General features: G+C 32.3%; 1 protein-coding gene and 1 long non-coding RNA gene across 3 annotated transcripts in view; one reads left to right on the top strand and one right to left on the bottom strand.

Annotated features, from left to right (window-relative positions):
• Positions 1-14936, top strand: part of LOC139485605 (uncharacterized) — a 34419-nt gene extending 19483 nt beyond the window's left edge. For both annotated transcript variants that reach the window (XM_071270219.1, XM_071270220.1), the window contains 2 exons: positions 12490-12694; positions 13784-14936. In XM_071270219.1, the coding sequence (XP_071126320.1) occupies positions 12490-12694; positions 13784-14560 (982 nt within the window). In that variant the 3' untranslated portion in view covers positions 14561-14936. The remainder of the gene's footprint in view (positions 1-12489; positions 12695-13783) is intronic.
• A 2387-nt stretch (positions 14937-17323) lies between these two features.
• On the bottom strand, positions 17324-23388 carry LOC139485611 (uncharacterized). Its single transcript, XR_011655351.1, has 2 exons — positions 23283-23388; positions 17324-17875 (listed from the first exon to the last, which is right to left on the bottom strand). It is a non-coding gene; the product is annotated as an uncharacterized lncRNA (long non-coding RNA).
• Positions 23389-23456: the final 68 nt, after the last annotated feature.

Here is a 23456-nt window from a genome sequence, read left to right as displayed (position 1 = left end):
AAATCGATATATTTGTGTGAAAATCCACAGAGAAGATCAATCGATTTGTTTTTGATCAAATATTCGGTCTTTTCTACCATTGAATTGTTTAAAAACATAAATGTACGCCTCTTGGAAAAACTTAAATAGAACGGTGTGTCCAGTTGTTTATTTCCATCAACGAAAAAAGACATAAATCTTTGCTTATCTAGACTGATAGTCAACTCTGATTGGCAAATGTATACATTAAGTACAATTTGTTTAATTTTGTTATACACGGATCTTATTCTTATCAAGATATTTTGACAGTCAAGATTGTGTTCTGCATAGTCTCTAGTTTTGATAACAAAAGATAAAGGTACATTTAAAGGGACGTGCATATTGCTTTAAAGTTCAACTGTTGATTAAAGATAAAAGAAGTAGGGCCAATTTGCGTGTTTATGCTTAATTTAAATTGGTCAAACTCTACAAGATACTAAAACCTACTCAAATATGAATATTGAAATACACCAAAGATGGTCCAAGTTGTTCCATTTTGGTTCTGTTGCACGGTTTTCATCCTCTTAAATGTTTTATACTTATTTATTTACCAGAAGGCAATTAGATATTCTCATTTCATTCCGCTACTGTCCTTCCTTAGATGAAAGAACGCTATCAGCTGTGTTTAGACATGTATCTCCGAAATATACTCCATGAGTCCAGCAATCAGTATCATACTTTTCACAGCGAAATTCATTTATTACAAAATGAAACATTAAAAATATTTTATATCTGAAAAAAAAACCAACTAATATTAATACATAACCTTACTTCCGAAAGACGTATTTGGTTGGTCAGGAAAGACATTTTGTGTGTTAAAATTACTGAATATGTTAAAATCTCCCAAAGAATTGTTTGTCCGTGTTTTCTAAAAAAAAAAAAGAAAAATAAAGAGAAAGAACCGGAATTAAGACAAAGCCTACGTTTGGTCGCATTCTTGATCAGAGGAACGTGTCTCATAATCACCGTGCAAAGTTGTATTTGATACATCACTATACAGTGATTTGATCAGCTTTCAACACTTACTTGCTGGACGATAGTCGACAATAAATAGAAGCGGCCATTCGCATCTTTACATCATCTGTCGAGGTTCGCCGAATGTAGACGAGGCCTTCTCGTCATGCTCTGTTCAAAACATTTTGATAGGTTTAGAAAGAAGAGAAACGTTTACTTTGATTAAGCAGAAACATGTATATACTTTCCCAAGATTTAAGCTTTTCGAATAGAACAAATACTTCCAGTGTAAAAATGTGTGTAAAATTATAAATTAAACACTTATGATTGGGTAAGAAATGTACCATAATGTTGTGAGAAACTAAAAGAACACACATGAGCAGCTTTGATTCTATGAATTTTGGTATATGTTTCAATACTTTTATCTAATAGCTTTGGTGCGAAATTAATTTAGGGTATATTAGCTTTTCCTTTTTTAACGTTCATATAATAGTTAAAGATATCCGCATATTTCACTTCACATAATTATCCATCTTACATGATAAAACGTCTAGATCGCTAAAATATTTGAAAATTATCCCAGTCTGTTTTGATATTCCTTTGTTTCTCTAGACAGATTTTTATTACAATCAAGATATTAAAAACAATAAATGTTATGATTAGATCTTTATCCATTGTTTAATAAGACATATTATAATGAATAGTAAAATATCTTTAATAATATTAATCCTTGTTAATTAATTTAGTAGTCATTTTATTCTTGTGCCATCATATCAACTTGAGTCGCGGTGTAATTTGACTATGCCGAAGACATTTATCCCACGGATCTTCGTGATCAGGATTCGATGGACACAAAGTTTCTCAAAATATGATTAATATAAAAATACCAAGTATGGAATATTCAGATGATTATATTGATGAAATTTTACACAAACGGTAAGTTACATGATGAATTTTTGGAGGTCTGAACTAGTACACATTTTTGTTTAGGAGCCCACTGAAGCACGCCTCCGTGTGCGGGATTTTCTCACTGTGTTAAAGACCCATTGGTGGCTTTCTGCTGTTTGGTCGGGTTGTTGTCTCTTTGACACCAATTTCCATTCTCAATTTTATTTTGATTGGCAAAAATTTCCATAGGACGAGTTGACAAAAAGTGTTTTCCCCGAGGGTATCACATGTTCTATAAATGAAATAAAAAAAGTCCATGCAGTTGTACCTTTTAACTTTCAAAGTTCTTACAGAAATGATAACCCTTATTTTTCAATGATAATTACTTCTTATATATACACTGGATATCAAATACTGTTGATTCTCTTTAAATGTTTAAATTAAATAATTGAATATCATTTAATATAAAAAAAATCATATACTTATACAAATGATTGATAATGGTTTTATAGATTAAAAAATCTTCCACATGTGTAAAAGATTAGCTATATATATTAAATTATAATACTCTTGAGCTCCTCATTATAAGACTGTCTTACCTCCCCGAAGTTAGCATTCCTTGTTTAGAAGACGAACATCTCTTTAAGTCTGTCATCTTTAACCCTGAATGTTTAACGATTTATTCTTACTTTACTCTCTTATGCTTCGGTAAAAACAAAATGGCCACACGCAGCTTTTTTTGGTCTAAATGGAACATAACTTATGAACGGTGCCTTCTATCTATACTGATCCAAGGTGTGTGGATGTGTACTGAATTTATTATTAACTTTGGTATTCTGTTCGATACCACGATAACTCAACTGAACAGAGCTGAACATATTTTTTCGATTCCCTTTTTAATTTGTTGAGCTAAACAGACCTGAACATATATATATAACAATATTTTCAACTTTGTACCTTATTTGGCTTTTAACATTTTTTTATTCGAGCGTCACTGATGAGTCTTTTATAGACGAAACGCGCGTCTGGCGTAAATACAAAATTTCAATCCTGGTCTCTATGATGAGTTTATTCACTACCGACTTATTATCTATACAACTGCCTCTTCGTAGAAAATCTTGAACTGCTATATTTTCGAAGAAGCATTGTCTTTGATTTTTTCTATGCACTTCTTCTACTCATAGCGTGACCCATACACTTCATACGTGTACATAGATATAAGATGATGTGGTATGAGCGCCAATGAGACAACTCTCCATCCAAGTCACAATATATAAAAGTAAACCCTTATAGGTCAAAGAACGGTCTTCAACACGGAGCCTTGGCTCACATCGAATAGCTAGCTATAAAGGGCTCCAACAATTACTAATGTAAAACCAGACATAACTGTATGTATATGTATGTATTTTTCTTTTTTTTTCTCTTTTTGTTTATGGGGATATAACTTTTGGTGTTTGACACACGTGAACGCATTTAATCGTTACAAAACGCTCTTAATATACATTTCATAAATTCATACAGTATAACTTCAATTCATTATAAATGTTGCATGTAGTTATTTCGTGGCGCTGCACGACAGCGCGGCCGTATGCACTGGTAACTTAAAAGGATAATTTTTGATATCTACAAATATGCCCATAAAAAAAATCTAATCGTTAAAACACTGAATTAAAACCGTGAATAAACATAAATCATGTACACGGATGCACTTTAAAGACCTATAAATATTGAGAATGTTCAAACAAAATTTTACTCTATTAAAATGTCTTTCTATGTTTTTAATTGAAAATTAATGAAGCCTTTAAAATACCTGTGCGAAATCGGATAATATACTTAATTCTATATGTGGTATATGTATACAAATTATACTACTCAAAAGCTCCATTTATTTTGTATTAATGCTATTTATTTGAATACCGGATAAACTAACACGGTTACTCGAGTACTTATCAAACCTACAAGTATAATAGATGATGTCTCTTTACGGTTTTACATTTTGTCCTTACTTAAAATATATATAGAACTTATATATATATTTGGTTCCCAAATAGAGTGTTCTTATACGTGCCTGGTAAAGATTATTCTACACTTACACAAGTACTAACCGTGCATACTGTCATTAGTATAGGTACGTTTATATTACTAAACGTTTACCAATATTTAGAAGTCCAAAGTTACAATATCACAGTGTACAAGCGGACAGTGACACAAAACGGAAGTTGCTGATCTGTCCGACGGCGATCGGCTCGTTGTTTTTCAAAAAAATATAGAATATCAACACAAAGTGTCCCATAATGGATTGTTCAGCAGCTCAAGGTAAGTGAATAACTACAATGATGTATTTTTGACCATTTAAAGCTTATTTTATGCTTTTAGCATCAACCGTCTTTTTAAAATAACTCCTGATCATGAAGAGGGGTCAAAATTTTGCGATTTTTCGAGTCATAAATCTTAACAAAACTCCGAAAATTCAAACATTTTCAAGATTTTTAATCGATACATAGTTGAATAATCATATTCCGCATACACACACAAAAGTTTGGTTCATTTTTTTTTATTATATTGTCACAATTGAATCTTTTCTATTCAAAGTGTACTGTCCGCCTCGTTGCCACCGTATGTTTTCATACTGTCCGATTCGTTGGTCATATTCATGATCGATATCTTAAGCAAAAGTAAGATTGAAACATGCAATTTATCCACATTTAAACTTTATTCAACACAGATACTGTCTATGATTATATATGGAAAATATTTATAGATTATATATTCAGCTTGGATCTCGTGTCAATTAAAGGGGGACATTGGTCACTCTTCCAGAACCTTTACTCATGTCTGCTGCTCGTATTCATCGTTTGCGGACCTTGTTGTTAGATTCTAACTAGGGTTCCCAACCCCGGACCCCCGACCGCCTGGATCCGCAACTGCCTAAGCGATTACAAATACATGTATTAAGTAACGTGAATGTATTCATATTAATTTATTTAATCGATGATTTGTACATATAAGAATTGAATAATAACTCATACAGAATAAATGCAAGTTATGATAAAAAATTTAACAAGAAAGGCTTCACCGCATACTTCATGTTAAATGTGTGTATATAAGTATTCTTACCTCTACTAAGGCAATAGGAAAACAAACTCATGGACCATTCAAGTACACCGTAACTTTTCAATTGATTCTTTTTGACTTGAATTCCAAGCCATGAGATTTGTTTGATTATTGGTGAAATAAGACGCAAACTGGGTGTAAGAAACTATTGTTTTGATTTTCTGTGTCAAACGTTTATAAATATAAAAAAGAAGATTTGGTGTAATTGCCAATGAGACAACTCTAAACAAGAGAACAAATTAAATGACACAGAAATGAACAACTATAGGTCACCGTACGGCCTTCAACAATGAGCAAAGCCCATACCGCATAGTCAGCTATAAAAGGCCTAGAAATAACTTTTGTTGCATGGTTGTATTTTTCATGAAAAGTTATTACCCCTATTTATGTTTTTGAGTGATAAAAATAACAATGTTCCACATGAATGTATGAATAAATATACCATAAAAATCACCTACGTGCCCCATTTTCCTAAAACAAACTAGAGAAACGTATATTAAATTTTCATGTGCATGCATTAACAATGCTTTTTATATGTAATAATCAGTAACATTTTATAAATGTTGATATTTCCTAGGAAATTGGTCATGAATGTGGATAAATTGCATGTTTCAATCTTACTTTTGCTTAAGATATCGATCATGAATATGACCAACGAATCGGACAGTATGAAAACATACGGTGGCAACGAGGCGGACAGTACACTTTGAATAGAAAAGATTCAATTGTGACAATATAATAAAAAAAAATGAACCAAACTTTTGTGTGTGTATGCGGAATATGATTATTCAACTATGTATCGATTAAAAATCTTGAAAATGTTTGAATTTTCGGAGTTTTGTTAAGATTTATGACTCGAAAAATCGCAAAATTTTGACCCCTCTTCATGATCAGGAGTTATTTTAAAAAGACGGTTGATGCTTAAAGCATAAAATAAGCTTTAAATGGTCAAAAATACATCATTGTAGTTATTCACTTACCTTGAGCTGCTGAACAATCCATTATGGGACACTTTGTGTTGATATTCTATATTTTTTTGAAAAACAACGAGCCGATCGCCGTCGGACAGATCAGCAACTTCCGTTTTGTGTCACTGTCCGCTTGTACACTGTGAATATACTCTTGAGATAGATATAAGAAGATGTGGTGTGAGTGCCAATGAGACAACTCTCCATCCAAATAACAATTTATAAAAGTAAACCATTATAGGTCAATGTACGGCCTTCAACACGAAGCCTTGGCTCACATCGAACAATATTGATTATTGAGAGTATTGATTGTTGTATTGATCAATATCTTACAATATGTAAATTGATAACTGCAATATCTTACAATATGTAAATTGATAACTGATACAATCTACAATGTATCTAATTGCACATTTTGATAATTGAGAAACAATATTAAGTGGTATTGTTCTATAAACAAATAGATATGTATGTCTTAAAAAATATTCCTTATCAAAATGGAGACAGGTATTATCAAAAATAATCGACTGTTTATCAGACCACACAGACATTTGTTAACAAAAACAACGAGCCCGACTTGTCAGAATGCACATCTCAGTCAAAACTCTTACTTATGTATATTTTTAAGTTTAAATCTTAGTTACGTCGTACACTAAGTTTCAAGTTGATGTGGATAAAAACAAACATTTGAGTTTGGTTTATTATTGGTTTGTTGTTTGTTTAAAGTCGAGTAGTAAATATTTCAAGCATATTTAGGACAAGGATAATTTGAAAATTAGTACAAAAGGTTTGGGCAACGGGACGAAGGAATGGAAATTTCGACTACCACATGGAAAGAGGGGATCGATGCTGGACAAAGAACATATGTCTACATTAGTTTAGACAATTATGTTTTGTTTCATTTTAGATCTTGTTTTTTTGTTTTATTTTCTAATTAAAAGTCATAAGAAACCTCAATTCCCAAAAAAATATTGCATATGTTTTTTATAACTCAATGGATAGTTTTCATTGTAAAACTTATGTACATATACTTTTTTCTGAAGAAAATTCTTTAATTTATTCATATTTAGAAGAAGTTTACTTTATTTGAATTGCTTCCTTCCAGCAAGCTATTCCCCCGATATATTTTCCGTATGCAAGATGACCTCAGTGTGACCCATCTCGTAAAAATCCGGTGACCACAATACGCATGGATGTCCTTAAAATAAACTATTATCTGAATTTACATGTTAAACACGTGCTCAATTTCCATGCTTTTTTGTTTATTTTTCGTCAATTGTTGACAAACAGGTGACAATCGTTAAACTTCGGCTTTAAAACACGAACTTTAATTACCTGCCATATTTTCACAACAACACTGACCGATTGAAAAAAAAATTGACGATTATACGATATTTACACGAAAAAAATGATAAATTCGAGCACAGAAGACTAAGTTTATGATGTTTGTATGCTTTGGTTTAAGAATTGGAAGAACAATATTTTTCACCGGTCACTCGTTTCTTATGACTTTAAATTAAGACGTACATGACGTACTGCTTCGTTCATGGTGGATTTTGTATTTTACCCTATTGTTTTACTTTTATTAACTTGTGTGTCGACATACTATATTGTGGTTCTATAAGATATTTACGCAGGAAGGAAGGGGAATTTCGACTACCACATGGAAAGAGTGCTAGACGCTGGGCAAAGGACATAGGTCGATGTTTTGTTTCGTTGTAAATCTTGTATTTTATTTATTGCCGAATTGAATCACATAATGTTTTAATCATGGTGGATTTTTTTTACATTACCCTGTTGTTTACTTTTGTAAACTTGTATGTTCAACATACTATATTGTGGTTCTATACAAAATATATGGACAAACAAATAAATAAAAGAACGAGCAGTTTGCGAGAGTTATATTTTTCATTGAAAAACAATAGAATGATATTTTGTTCTTTCCAAATGATTGTTATAAAACACCCGGACATACTTACGTTGTTTGAAAATAATACAACTTAAAACTACCAATCTTAAATAAATAAAATAAATTTGTTCAAACAAATACTACAAAAGAAATACCCACTCTCTACTGTTGTATTGGAGATTTATTTAAATCGTAGAATCAGATTTAAACAATATACCCCTTCAAGGTAGTATTCTTTGCTTTTTATGAACCAACCTATCTAATACCTGTACGATTAATTATTTTACTTAGCCCGTTATTTTTGGACAAGAACTAAAGTCCTTTTTATGAGTTATTGTGAAATATATTTATTCCATTTTCAGCTTTAATCTATTATTAAGCTCTCAATAGGGGTAGCTGAGGGATATTGAGCACAGTGACATTATATAAAGTATTTAATATTGTCATTTTATATGCGTTTGCAATAAAATTAATACAGGTTTTGAATGTAACGGTTGAATGGTTAAATATATATATTTTATTGGATAATTTAAAAGCATGTTTATTATTAATTTTAACAGTCTACATTCATAAATCCCCTGCGAACTTTAAAATGTAGTTCTACAAGACGAAAGATTCGGATTGTCACATATTTTATTTTGTGTAATGATGTTCCGAACAATGTAGATATCTTTTGATAATACTGTTGACACAGCACCCTTCAGAGTTACGGGCGAACGGCATGATTCAATATTATTGAAACAAGAGCTTTCAATATTTGAAAGAGAAGTACTCGTTGAAAGTGCAAATATATTGGGGGATTATGATTAAACTTTTATTAATGTGATTAGTTTGAAGTTGTACGTCTGTTAGGTAAAATGCCACGCAAGAAAAACATTAAGCAATATTTGACGAATACTATGTTAGATAGGGATGTTGGTGTACCAGTATTTACACCGTATTCTTCGGAAACACATCTTCCGGGCCTCTTTACCGGGTAAGTTCTTTTATTATAATCGGTACATGTATACGATCAAATTAAATAGGATATTCGGGTTGCAGTGACCAAAATGTCATGCAAGTCATTACCCAGGTTTTTTTTTTGCTACCATGTGACAGAATCAGTGATACATTATGGATCATTTTGATAAATATATGAATATTCCTATATATATTTTGAACCATCTCTGTACCTATATGTCTTTCATGGTTACATGTATGAAAATAAAGATACGGATAACATTTACCCGTACCGTTGTAGAAATATGTCCATGTCTACGATTATAACCAGTTGAACCTTTGTTTTTATTCTGTTCTGCAAAACAAATTGCTACCAATGACACCTATGTGTGTTAACTATGGGTAACATTCATTAAAATATGTATTTTTGTCGATTTAAAAAACACTGAGTGTTATTTCTTACTTGTTGCTTTACTTAAAAGAGCATAAGGTTATTATAGAATCGTATCTAATTTTTAAGAGGTATTCATTCATTTTGAGAATATAATCTTTAAAAAAATGTTACAATTGATTGACGGTTTAAAATAATTTGACACCAACTAACAATTTGACACCAATATTATGCCATTGTCCATGTCACGATTGAAAGGTTAAAACTTACTGCATGGTATCAATAGATATATTTCGGATCAAATGTTACAAGGTACGATTTCCAAGTTCGTCAAAATAGACCATGTGTTTCCTGTTCATGTTTGTCTTTTTATATTCGACTATTGATTTTTAGTGTTGGTTTGTGTCACTTGTTGTACTGTCCAAAATGTTTGACATTTCCTGATATTTTTTTTAAGTTTTCTTTACGCTTTCAAATGGAGCAGACTTGTCAAACGTCCTTTATCTAATTTGTTTATTTTTAACATATGCAAGGGACCCGGCCAAAGGAGGGGACTGGACTAGTTTTTGAGATTTGTTTCTATCTACTGTACGCGCATTCTTAAAATATAATTTTATGGGTAATGAGCGTCAAACTAAAATAATAAAAAATGTCGTCCTGGCAATATTTATTCCAAGTATATAATATCATACGATAAATGAAAACCAACAAGCACTTACATCCTCCTTTTAGATTATATATGCATCTCTGGTCTTTGTTAGTCTTGTATGTTTTTTAATTTTAGTTCATTTATATATTTTGTATTTAGTATGACGGCCATTACTACTAAACTAGTACACATTTTTGTTTAGGGCCCAGCTGAAGCACGCCTCCGGGTGCGGGATTTTCTCGCTGTGTCGACGACCCATTGGTGGGCTTAGGCTGCTTTCTGCTCTTTGGTCTGGTTGTTGTCTTTTTGACGCATTTAAAATTTCCATTCTCAATTTTCTCTTGTACAATTTGGGAAAAAACAAGGAAGCAGTATGTTATAATGTATACATTATTGCTATACGTTCTATGGTTATACATTGGTTATGTTGCATTAAAAAACAAGTGTTTAAGCGCAACATTAAGAGATCTTTTGTCTTTTAAGACCATGGCGAAGTTGAGATGAATACATTTTAAGTTGAAAAATCAATCAATTCACGCTTGAAACTATGCAAAATTGAAAGTTTAACAATCCTTTTTTGTTGAGTATATTGATTCATTTATCATCATGTACTTTTCTTCAGAAACCGACCATTTTGTTGCATTGTTTAGAAAGTTGTGATCGATTTCATGTTTTTGAAATGAAATTACAGCATCTGAATTAGTAATTTATTAAGGCTTATTATTAATCTTTAACTTTCAACAGAACTTTCCATAGAAATCAATTCTATAGGATTTGATAAAAAAAACTTGTCGTTAGTCAGGTACTTTAAAGTCTCTGCGTTAGTTTATTAAAATTAAAATGAACATATCACTCCCCCGCCAAAAAAAACCACCCCAAATGAACCCTGGTCTTTTAACCAGACACGTAAACACTGACCATATAACAATACCTGACTTATGTTTTGTCACTTATAGTAGCAAATTTTACATAAATACCAACAAATAACTGCTAACAGGACAACCAGACAATCAATTAAAACAACAACATACAAATCTTGAGAAGACGCGGTTTAATAATTCTTGTAGAATCTGAGTCAACAAATCTGACAGATTTCACCTATCCATCATAGACCTGATAAGCTTTTGTAAATACTGAACTATGTAAAAAGATCTATATTTAATGATTGAAATAATTTTGGAACTACAGTTCTCCTCGACATTGTCAAAACTAGTGAGATTAACTATAGAACGGCCTGGACATTCTGATTAAAACTTTTCATAGTTGTTTACTTATGTATAATGTTGTAAAGTAATAATTTGATAAATTGTCAAATGAGTCGATTAGTTTTGACATTTATTCTGTAAGACTACATTTAGAGGGACTGATTTATAACTCTGTAGAGGACTAGTGGATAATTTATTACAATTATACATGGAATTATAGTTTGATTCATCAACATGCAAATTCATTCGGGATTTTCGGTTATTTCGGCAAACACTGATAAAAGGTATGTCAAAACCTCTGGGATTTGTCTTTGAAAAGATTTTTTTAGAAACCTGATGCAACTCAAATCACTTCCGACAGAGCTTCATCGTTGAAGTCTGTAAATCAGTAAAAAAATTAATCGTTTACTTTTTTAAATTTTTTTTTATTATAGTGGGTGCACATTTTCATATTGGTTTATCAAAAGACCTTCATTGTTATGGAAACCAAATCTAGAGAATTTTCATCCTTGAAGCTGCAAGTATATATGCAGCTCTAATGAAGCTATCATATGTTGTGGAAAAAGTAAATATGCTAGATATACTAACTTTTCTTATATTGCAGGCCGTACGGTGGCAAGCAAGTGGTCAATTCTTTGTCCATTTGTCTTTACAAATGATTGTCTTATTTGGCAAGCTTATCCCATTTACTTATTTTATGCTGTATATTACTTGAACACTCCTAAATATTATATAAACCACACCTGTCAAATAAAACAATACTTTGTATGGTGCACGTGTTTGGAACGGGAATGTCCATATGTTGGTTTGTGGTTGAACTTGGAATAGAATATGTTTCTTAAAATTCCGTAAACAGAGAAACTTCGGAATACTGCAAGTAATAAAAATCATCTTCTTATGTATGTGGTTGTATCATCAATTTCTGAAAATTTAAGTATACATGCAGATATGATTCTAGTTGATACGATCATATGGCGTACACGTGGTTAAGGTTGGATTTAATTTCCATATTGGATTTAAGTTACCATTAAAGTATTTTTAAACTATTGTACTAAATAACCATAACTGTGGGAATGCTACGCATACATTAAATGAACACAGCTTACGTACTAATCTTCTTTTGTTTCTTTTTAATCTTGTTAATCAAAAACAATTACAAATATGTATACGTACAATTGTTTCATATTTGAGATTTCGTAACCTGACACTATAGACCTTGAAATGTTATAAAGAAAATAATATTTTTTTATAGAAAAAGCAGATGTGCATATATATTTTTGAAACACTGGTTTTAAGTGCTTTTCAAAGTACATTTAAAGAAAAGACCAAAAATTGAAGTCATTAAAACATATTACCTGAGTGCAATGTGCCTGAGAATGTGCCAAGTCGATTTCAACCCAAATTAATATATAATATAATTTAATTAGTGACTTTTTATTTTTTTGTATTTTCAGAGCTACTTCCAGGGTAGCCTCAGAATCTAGGGAAGCCATGTTCCGAAGAGCAATGGCGCTGTTGTCGGCTCGATGCACTAGCGTGCTCGGGTCACAGACCGTGGAAACTCCATTCGGAACCGTAAAACAACCTACATTCGGAATACAGGTACCACAGTATTTCTATATCAAGCAGGAGAAACCACGACCAATGCCTCCTTTAAAGGTAAGTAAAATTTATATATGCATCAGTTGATCCATAGAAGTACTTTTATAATAGTTTGACTTTTCTACTTTAAGAAATCGATAAAAACTGATACGACCGTTTCAATCTTTATCAATAAATATTATTACTTCATACAAATAATGATTTTACATAATATAACAAAGTTTGTTTTATAGTTTAGCACGTGGTGAAAATATAGAGATACTAAAAAAAACATTGCTTCCAAAATTCATCTTATTTGAGTTGCAAAAGACTTCTGATATCAGCCATATTTAGTATGGCATACATGTAACACATATTAAAATGAAAAAAAGCAATTTGTTTTAAATATGATTGGTAACTTATAAAATATATAGATAGTAGTAATAATATTTCTTGTTTATTCCTGTTTACTCAACTTAGTCTCGTTAAAAACAAAGATTGAAGATTAGTTTGATCAATGTATATTTTGAATATGAATGCGCAGTTTAAACTTCTTGGTGCAAACTATCAACATGGTTTCTGATTATGAAGACTGTTATTTGTTTACCATTGTTTATTCATACTGGCACAACTAGTCATACGTACATGCATGTATATAAAGCAATCTGCAAATTTATTGATAACTATTGTATTGCAAAGTAACGTTGACATTGAAAGTTCTATTCGGTGCATATACTTTTGCTTGGAGGCTAATCTCTCCATTATTTCAACTTTTGTTAGGGAAGCATTTTTCGCATTTTTATAAATATTAAAGTTCAATCATGCAGAAAAATAAGGAATGATAATTTGGAGTCACGTGTTTCTTTGAGATTTGTCTGGAGACAATCAAAATCAAAATCAAAACGGATAACATAAAAAGATATACACCATCCCTCCCTGAAAAAACAACACTGACAACAACAACAAAACCGAAAAAACAAACGACAATAACAAAATACTACTAGAACAACAGGGTTAACCGCATGTGATCTAGTTATTTTTTTCTGCTTCTTGAACAATGAATATAGAAAGAAAAAGAAAATCGGTACAATTTTAGACCTATCAATTGAATTGTCAATTCTTATATTTTTTTTTAAGCAATTTTAATCTTAATTCTCAATTTTGTAGGCCTGGCAAGGATACAATGGCAACGTTTACTTTGAACCTATATCAATTGCTGGTATGCCAAATGATGTCTTAATGCCTAAGAGTGGCAAATCACGTGGTTCTCACGTGAATGATCAAATAAATAGGATGACACCTGGACATAAGAGACCAATGACAGAACCTAACAGATCTCCGGATAGTAGCAGCAATAGCAGATCTATTTCGCGCAACACCGGAAAGAGTAATAATTCAAAGAACAGACCATCAACCCGTCAGATGGCGCTATTAGACAAAAGAACTGTTCTGAATAGATTCAACACCTCTTTAGATGACGATATCACGTTGATAGAAACGACCGAAACAACCGGAAGTCTAGCTGTTAGACCGAAAAGTGACAATATAGTTGATTACAAAACCAGACATGATCAGATGTATAATAGAGATAGAATATGCAAAGGATCTGTAGCACATAAACAATATATTGCTAAAATGCAAGGACATAGGCCGACTTTGAAAGTAAGCGGCGGGAAGTATTCAACCCCAGCGGTTACTTCCCCTCTCCTACGCACACAAACACAATATTCCTTAAGTAATAATCGGCTAACGACGAATAGTCCAGATTTATATGCAGCTCAACTTCCTCCTTTAGAACAGCTAAGAAATTCAGTTCGTCATATGGACAACACTAATGATAAACAAAACTATGGACGAGCTCGGCCAGTAACGAACGATATTAAACCTTTCATCAAATATAGTCCAGATATCAAAATCAAGCAACCAGCTGTTAATTATGTGTAGTAACGTTTCGTTTGGTCATTTCTTAGTGCTGTTTTTAAATAGTAATACTCGGATGTATGCGTAAACGTGCAGGACACATGATAATCGAAATAAATTGTTGTTCTTGGATTTAATATAGGACATTACATGCATTTTCAAGCATCGTATGTACATTCAAAAGTGTATGATAAAGGATTTATAAAGGCATCATATATATTAAAGTTGATATAACTTCATAAAAGTGCCAAACTGAAGTTTAGAACGTACATGCAGGACCGCTATTAAAGACAAACAAATATTCATACAACAATTTAAAAAACAACAGAATTTCTGGAAGTTATTCGTGTTTCTTTCTTCAATTCTAATTTGGATGTCTGTAGTAAAATCTGTAAACACAGTCTTTTACTCTGCTTCACATCTACATTGTAGTGCTATGGAGCGTTTTTGTTTTCGCTGGTGTTTCGTTATTTCGCATCAAAAATGTTCATCTCTAGTGCAAAAAATAATGTAAAATTCTGTTACATGCCTGAGAATGTTTTTTTTTTTATCGTGTTACTAGTTTATAGAAGGAATTCTGTAATTGAAAGTTTAAAAGGGCACGAATCTTGCGCCTTTCGATTTGTAACTTGCTACTTTCGATTTGTAACTTGCTACTTTCGATTTGTAACTTGCTACTTTCGATTTGTAACTTGCTACTTTCGATTTGAATCTTCTTTTTTTATATTGTGAAATCTTTAAGGTATTTTCATACGCAAAGTCATATGTGAATAACCGAACCGAGGAGTTCAGAGATTCAAATAACAAATTGTTGAATCATACTTAAAAGATATTTCAAAGACATCAGAGCACCGGAAAAGAAAACATTGTATTTCGTTGATTACAAATCTGGTTTCACGATATTGGTCTAACGGAAAAGTAAAGTCTTAATTCTTAGATTATGAATTACCAAAAACAGGTAGAAAATTTCGTAAGGAAAGATTCATATAGTACAACAATCGTTAGTGGCAAGATATTTTGAAACGAAACACAGGCACTTGTGGATAATAGGAGTAGACGGAGTCTGTATATAAATTCATTATAGATACCATTTTAATGAAACACGTGCCTGTGATATATACCATTACATTAATTAGCTACATACTTTTCGCTTTCAATGTTTCGCAGATTGTTTACTACCATAAGATATCTAACGTCATCCTTGCGCATAGGAAAATACGAGTTGACTTCCATTTACTCAATTGCCTTTTTCCGGTTTCAAAGTTAGCGTCATTTTTCTTTTACTCCATCTATAGTTTGAAATTTTAATCTAAAACAGAGTTGACGTTAGATATGAATATTATAACTTTATGATAGATGTAGCAAACATGTATAGGTTTATTTCCATGAGAATTGTAAAGTTCAAGTATTGGGACCATATTTGTTTTAGATCTTACACTACCAATAATTTACCTATACTTTTTTGGTACATTTCTACCCTCGTGCATATCAGTACTGTTAGGAAAGACTGAAAACTTATAATGTTATACTTTCAATGAAATCAGTACTGATTTTGTCAGTACTGTTTCAGTACTGATTTTGACAGTACTGTTTTAGTACTGATTTTGACAGTACTGTTTCAGTACTGATTTTGACAGTACTGTTTCAGTACTGATTTTGACAGTACTGTTTCAGTACTGATTTTGTCAGTACTGTTTCAGTACTGATTTTGACAGTACTGTTTCAGTACTGATTTTGTCAGTACTGTTTCAGCACTGATTTTGTCAGTACTGTTTCAGTACTGATGTTGACAGTACTATTTCGGTATTGTTATTTTCAGTACTGTTTCAGTAGATTTGGTGTTGTTAATCTTTTTAACTTGAATGTGTATTGTTTCAAAAAATATTTGGAACTGAAAACTTTTAAACTCGGTAAGTATAGTATGCTATATAATAATTTGTGGCATATTTTGTATCTTTTGTAGATATCTCTGATTAAGTGTTTATCATTAGAGAAGTTTTTACAATGTGCATCTCAGTACAATTGGTATCCAAATATAGGTTTGATAATTCTGTGACAATATTATTATTATCCTTTTTTAGCTGGTTACGTTTTTCTCTATATCACCCTGCTGCGCAGATTTTTTTAGCGACGTGAACATGACCAAGGAAAATTATCAAGCTTACTCTCGTCTATCGAAATACTATTGAAGCGAAGGAGAAAACAACAGAATTGAAGCAAGATAAGCAGTTAATCGGATTTTACCCATTAGGAGCACCTGAATTCACTCCCGGTTTTTAATGGAGTTCGTGTTGTCTTTTATGTATTTTTCAAAGTGTTGTTGTAAATGCCCTTTTGTTTTGTGATTCTTTGCTTACTTCTTGATTTTGGTTGTGACTGTCTTTCAGTGTTTATAAAAATAATACGCATTAGGAGCACCTAAATTCACTCCCGGTTTTTAATGGAGTTCGTGTTGTTTTTATATATGTAATTTTCAATGTGTTGTTGTAAATGCCCTTTCGTTTTGTGATTCTTTGCTTACTTCTTGATTTTGATTGTGACTGTCTTTCAGTGTTTATAAAAAAAAAATACGCACTCGACATCAGGAAGATTCACACTGTGACTCGAGGCTGATATTTTACAGTATCAATTGTATAATAGCGCATAATTTATAAATATATCAAACAAGATTAGAATCTTCAATACTGTTCATTTTTTGGTATTTTGCTATTGCTTAAAATATGTTGTAATTAATGCAGTTATATGTTACTATGTTAGGCAATGCATTATAATCAACACAAAACAATCTCTCGATTACCTTATTTTTAATCATAACTGGAATTTCTTTTATTTATCATAACCATTTTTTAATATATAATAAAACATTCAATGTCATACCAACATGTGAAGTTTGTGGCAAAAATCTCTGTGATTTTTACGCCCCTTGGTTATTTTATGACCCTTTAAAGCTCATAAATAAAACAATCAAAGTAACAATAAATTTTGCATGTATCATGTTTCATTGCTCTCCCCCTATGCCATCTTTTCTTTGGAATGCTTTGTTGAATGTCAGTTTCCTGGCTCTTTTCCTCAATTCAGTCCCGGATATGATGTGTCTTTTTACATGTACAGTGGTAATTCAAGAGGACACTTTAGTTCTAATATGAGCTCATTATAAGCATCCACCTTTAATGTTTTGGTACTTGTACGAAACTCAGGATTCAATGGTTCATGATCAAATGTTGGGTTTTTTTTCTGATGAGTGCCATATTGTCTAGATACATCATATTGTTTATAGGTCTTCAATTTTCACATCGAACATTCCCATGTCTGCTTCTGTCTCCATTGCTGTTAATCATTCTGAGGAAAGAAAATGTAATGAATTTATAAATAATAAAATTGAGAATGGATATGGGGAATGTGTCAAAGAGACAACAACCCGACCAAATAAAAAACAACAGCAGAAGGTCACCAACAGGTCTAGGCTACAATAAATTATCTTATGTTAAAACTTTCCTCATTTCTGTGTTATGTAAAAATAAAAAGAATGCACAATTATGGATGGGAATGGTATGAAAATCAAAATTTACTTATTACTTTATATACTACCATAAGTCCAGTAATCACTAATGGACTGGACTTCTGATACTACATGTATATATAATATTTTAATCAATCAAAGTTGAAATTTGTTTCTGAATAAAAAAAAAGAGGAAAATATGATAATTTAATTCATCATCATCAAAGTATTGGTGTTTGCCAGTGGCAAGTATTTCATACACGTGTAGCTTTAACCATCGGTCTATTTATGTGCTCTTTATAATAAGATCCGTGAAACAACGACGAAAGTCATTAAAATATATACTAACTACTTTATACAAAAGTACATGTAATGTTTAATAGATTGAAGTGGAAATTTAATTTAATTGAAAATTTATCGTACATAGTCATATATGTAGCACCTAGCCAGAGATGTAATACATCTATCTATGGTAGCACACAGAAACGTGTCCGATTCCTCAAAAACGCGTCAATGATTTGATAAAACATGTCAAATTGCACTGGCGAAACCACTTCTGCGGGACGCCGGTCGAGCAGTACCCTCATAGACATACATTTTGTAAAAAGACATTTATAGGCATCACCGGATAATATTAAAACAATAGAATTTACTTACTTTTTATAAACGATGATTTAAACTTTACAAAACTTATTAAATGCAATGTTAATGGGTTTTTTTCTAAATACGCATGACATATTTGCCACTGGACATTAAGTAATCAATAGTTAATTATGTGTTGTAAACTTAGCCTGCAGTTATGCTTGTTATGAATTACATTTGCTGAACAAACTAATGTTTATCAATGACATACAGTAAACGTGGTCAAGCACCGGGAATAAAATACAATATAAAATGTACATGATGTATTAGTTTTCTAAATTGTGAAGTACCTCTGTCTGAACTTTATAATAATAATAATCATATTGATAAAGAAAATCATAAATTAAAGCGCTTCAAATAAAAATAACTTTTTATTGTGCATTTTTTTTTAAACCAGACCTTTACTCTGTGTCTGCAAGCAGAAGAAAGCGTGCACAGTGTAGCATACCTTGGACATTTGTCTGTACGGATTACTAAACCTTTCCTCCAGATTTTTTTTGGGCACCTGCTTCGACTTTTTTTTCTAATCATTTACAATCCAACCGAACAATACGGGTTCTATCGTATCCCACACCATTAATATTGAACTGCGTTTTTACTTTACAGAGTATCATTGGGGGTATATGAGTTTTGAAATATTCTGGCGTTTTTAACCGGACACATTCTTAAATTATCGGACACGTTTTTGAGATTGTAACAATACAAAAGAGGTTATTGTCTTAAGTCAGGAGTTTGGTATTCTGTAGTTGGTTTTCAAGTTTGAATGGTTTTACACTAGTCACTTTTGGGGCCCTTTACACCTTGCTGTTCGGTGAGAGCTCATGCCGGCACGGTGTTGAAGACCGTACTTTGGTTTACTTCTACAAATTACGACTTATATGAACAGGAGACTTTTCTCATTGGCAGTTATATTACATCTTCTTATATATTAATACCACTCTGAGCCACCCAACCCATCCACCCCAATTACTCGTTTGTGAGGGCTGCCTAGAGTCAGAGGTGGATTAAGGGGGGGCTGGAGACCCCCCCCTTTTTGGAAAAAAATTGGTTGCTTATATAGGGGAATCATTGAAGCGTAACTGGAGCCGGCCCCCTCTTAGGTCAGTCACTGGCCCCCAACTTATGTAAATTTCTGGATCCGCCACTGAGAGTGGTTACACCGGGCCAAAAATGCATCGGACTGAAACAACATACTGGTTGTGTACACTGACAATCAAATTAAAATTAAAATAATGTATAAAATATTGTAAAAAATAATTTTTCATTTGAGTGCATTTACGTAACAATAACACAATGTAACCGTAGACATAAATATCATTGTTACACTCGTAAGTATTCTATGTAGTTCCTTAGTCAACCCTAGGTCTGCATTCCGGCGATATAGCCTAAACTTCATTGTAACAATAACTTTTTTACGACTGTTACATTTCAATGTAACTATAGCCAGTACCAAAATAAAATAGAAATTCAAATATTTCACAGACATCTTTATTTACAATATAAAAATAGGAAGACTGTTGAATGATTTTCAGTGGCGGATTCAGAAGGGGGGGGGCATTTTTTGTAAAATGATTAATCAGACTAGACTTCGTGAACTTTGCCATTTCCCGAGTATTTAATTTTTATACGACAATTCTTTACTTATAAAGACATTTTTCGCTGGCCGATATTTACTGATTGTCAAAGTCATGTGATTTGCTATGGTGGAGTTGACCAGTGCGTTGAAAAAACGGCACTCGGTCATTTTGAAATTCAAATTACAGTAATACACATTGCTTAGGCTGAGGTTGTCATGACAATCAGGAAACCTTCAAAGCGACACAGGATTGAACAAGAACGTATTGACTTCTATTTCATTATTCCACTAAACAGAAAGTAATGGTAAATACTCTATAGACTATTACACTCTCATGAAAAAAAAGTTCCACAATATTATTTACCTACAAAAACATGTTTAACAAATTGAATAATGATCCCCAGTCAGTATAAGCTCTAGAAAGATTTCAAGTCTCAGGTACGAACCATTTGATTTGAGGAGGCAGTCTGAGATATTTGAGAGAGAAAAAAAATGATTGATTCTTGCCTTAAACAAAAATTTTGGCCGTATCTGGATTGAAAACAATAGTCTTGTCCACTTTTTTGCTTTAAAAGCTAAAATTTCCAACAAAAATATTTAGCATGAAATGAACATGATGAATAAAAACGGGCGTATTTTTTTGTGGCCGGGGTTTGCATGTCTGACTGGAATGTCTGTTTTGCCGGACTTATATATATTGAATACTTTTTTCAAGACCAGACTGCATGCAACCTGCCTACTAGGTGTGACTTTTATGTCTCCATTTGTTGACCGTCATTCATAACTTCGTTGTCATTTCAGACACGTTCGTAGTCTTTGTTGGATTTGGAACCCCTCACTTCGGTTCCCTAAGTTATGTTGGGTGAAACATATCAATCAAACATTTTGATAAAAACTGCTTGTTTGTCTTTTTTAACTCGTGTCGGTCGTATTGTAAATTTCATCTAATTTCCATGTCTATTTTTTACTGACAAGTCCTACATTAAATATATCAGTACATAGCTTTGGATCAATACTATCATTTTATGATAGACAATTAATAGGGAGAATACAGCATAAAAAATGTCCAACCCTTACACTTTACAGCAACTATAAAATATGCATGCCCCAAGCCAGAAACCGTTTAAATAGTGCATATAACACTTATTTTATGTTTTTTTTTAGCCCCAAAAAGGTCCCAAAAAATTTCCGACTCGCTCCGCTCGGCAAAATTTAATATCTTCGCCCCCCTTTCAAAAATCCGGGATCCGCCCCTGATTTTTACCACATCAAATGCACAATGAGCAAACCCATATATCGCATTGCCCAGATCGCATAGTATGCTAAAAAAATATTTAAAAAAAACAGAAGTAACGGAAATGTTGTTGTTAAATCATTTCAAACGAGATCACTCCCCTATATATAAAAATATACATATATGCAGCAACAACTGAACAGCAACAAACACAGCAGTCAATGTGGCGAGATGAAATAATTTTGTAGGCACCTAGGATTTATATATATTAAAATGTTTCCCAAATTAAATGAAGCATTGGGCCCTATAAAAAAAAATCCTGTCAAAATAGGAAACACATTTTTAAAAGGGGGTTCCAAATCTGGAGATAGGGTTTCCAAGTAGATTTCCCTTTTCAAATTTATGCATTTATCGTTAAAAAGGGGTCCAACCTTCGGACCCCTCCCCCTTCTTACGCCGAGGGGTGTACCGCACCTCCCTTTATCCAATCATATGTTTAGAAAGTCAGGCTGATCATTTCACAAATATCAATTTGACAAATATTAATACTATATAATCTATTTAATAAGGTTTGGCAAAGAAGTATTAATAATATGTATATCCAAAACAACCCGCGATTTTATACCTATTTTGACATTTACAGAAAGTTCTGTAACCAGAGGCGGATCCACCCATTGTTTTAAAAGAGGGTTCCAAACACAGGCACTTGTTTCTATCCATACGAAGGTCGACTATCCATATTTTTATACTGATATTTCCAAATATTTTTTTTGGCACATTGATAGTAAAAAGAAAATATCAGAACAGCAAATAGAAATAGTAAATAATGCCCCCGAGGTCATATGTTATAGGACTATAACGTAACGGTACCCAAATTGCACCGAGTACCCAAATTGCACCTATTTAGCAAAACTAGCAGCGAAAATCTTACAAGATTTCATAGAGACTAAACAATTTGTATTTTTATGATTTGATACTAAGCACATCTTTCAACATATGTAAAACTATTTAGATATGCACAAAACGTTCACAGTATTTATCAACAGATGAAGTATTTACTGAAAAAGCAAAATGTACTGAAACGTCGCCATGCGACGTCATCAAAACGTCATCTTTTTAAAATGAGCAAATACAATATGTTAAAAGTATCCATTTAAAAAATAATGAAGAGTAAGCATGGACTAATATGCAATTGTTCAAAATATTTGAAGAAATTAAACAAAAGCTCTGTTATTAGAGTTTTGACGATGTGAATTTAAGCATGGATGCAATTTGGGTACTCCTCATTTCAGAATCATTGATGGTTTGGAGGTCAGTTTAGACCAATTTTTCTATGATTCCATATGGAATAAAAATCAAATTGGTGTACCTTTATAATAAAGAAGGATACGGCTACAAAATAAACACAGAATGGACATTTTTGTCTTTATCATAAAAAAACGTAGACGAAAAAACTGTCAAAATAGGTGCAATTTGGGTACCGTCACGTTATAGGATAGAAACAAGTGCCTGTGGTTCCAAACACTCTGGATAAAAGGAAAAAGGGGGGTTCCAACTCAGTCCCCTAAAGATTTCATAATTATAGCGAAAAAATGGGGGAAATAAAATATTTTAAGTAGTATTATATAGAATAATGCATTGAACGTCCAAAATAATTTGGTGTTCCCACCCCCGGAACCCCAGGGGTCCCCCACTGTGTAACGCGTATTCTGCTTTTTTAACTAACGTAATATCTTTTGAATTAGCTATATGTTACACTTTTCTCAGTTTTAAAATATTCAATGTACTACTATACCTTAATCTACCTTCAATCCCATTGTGGTATTCAATCCAGAAGAAGTTTGAACTGTTGAACTGTTGAAATGTCAGTGCGAGTGCAAAAATAACGTTTGTAAACAATGAATGACGTCATGTGTAAATCCAATCACATAAACGTTTTACAATAGGCAATTGTATGTTCCATATTGAC

The sequence above is a fragment of the Mytilus edulis genome, chromosome 8 (genome assembly GCF_963676685.1).
Source record: "Mytilus edulis chromosome 8, xbMytEdul2.2, whole genome shotgun sequence".
In the NCBI taxonomy this organism is placed as follows: Eukaryota; Metazoa; Mollusca; class Bivalvia; order Mytilida; family Mytilidae; genus Mytilus; species Mytilus edulis.
Note: the sequence above shows the minus strand (reverse complement) of the source record. Positions and strands in the feature narration are given on the sequence as shown.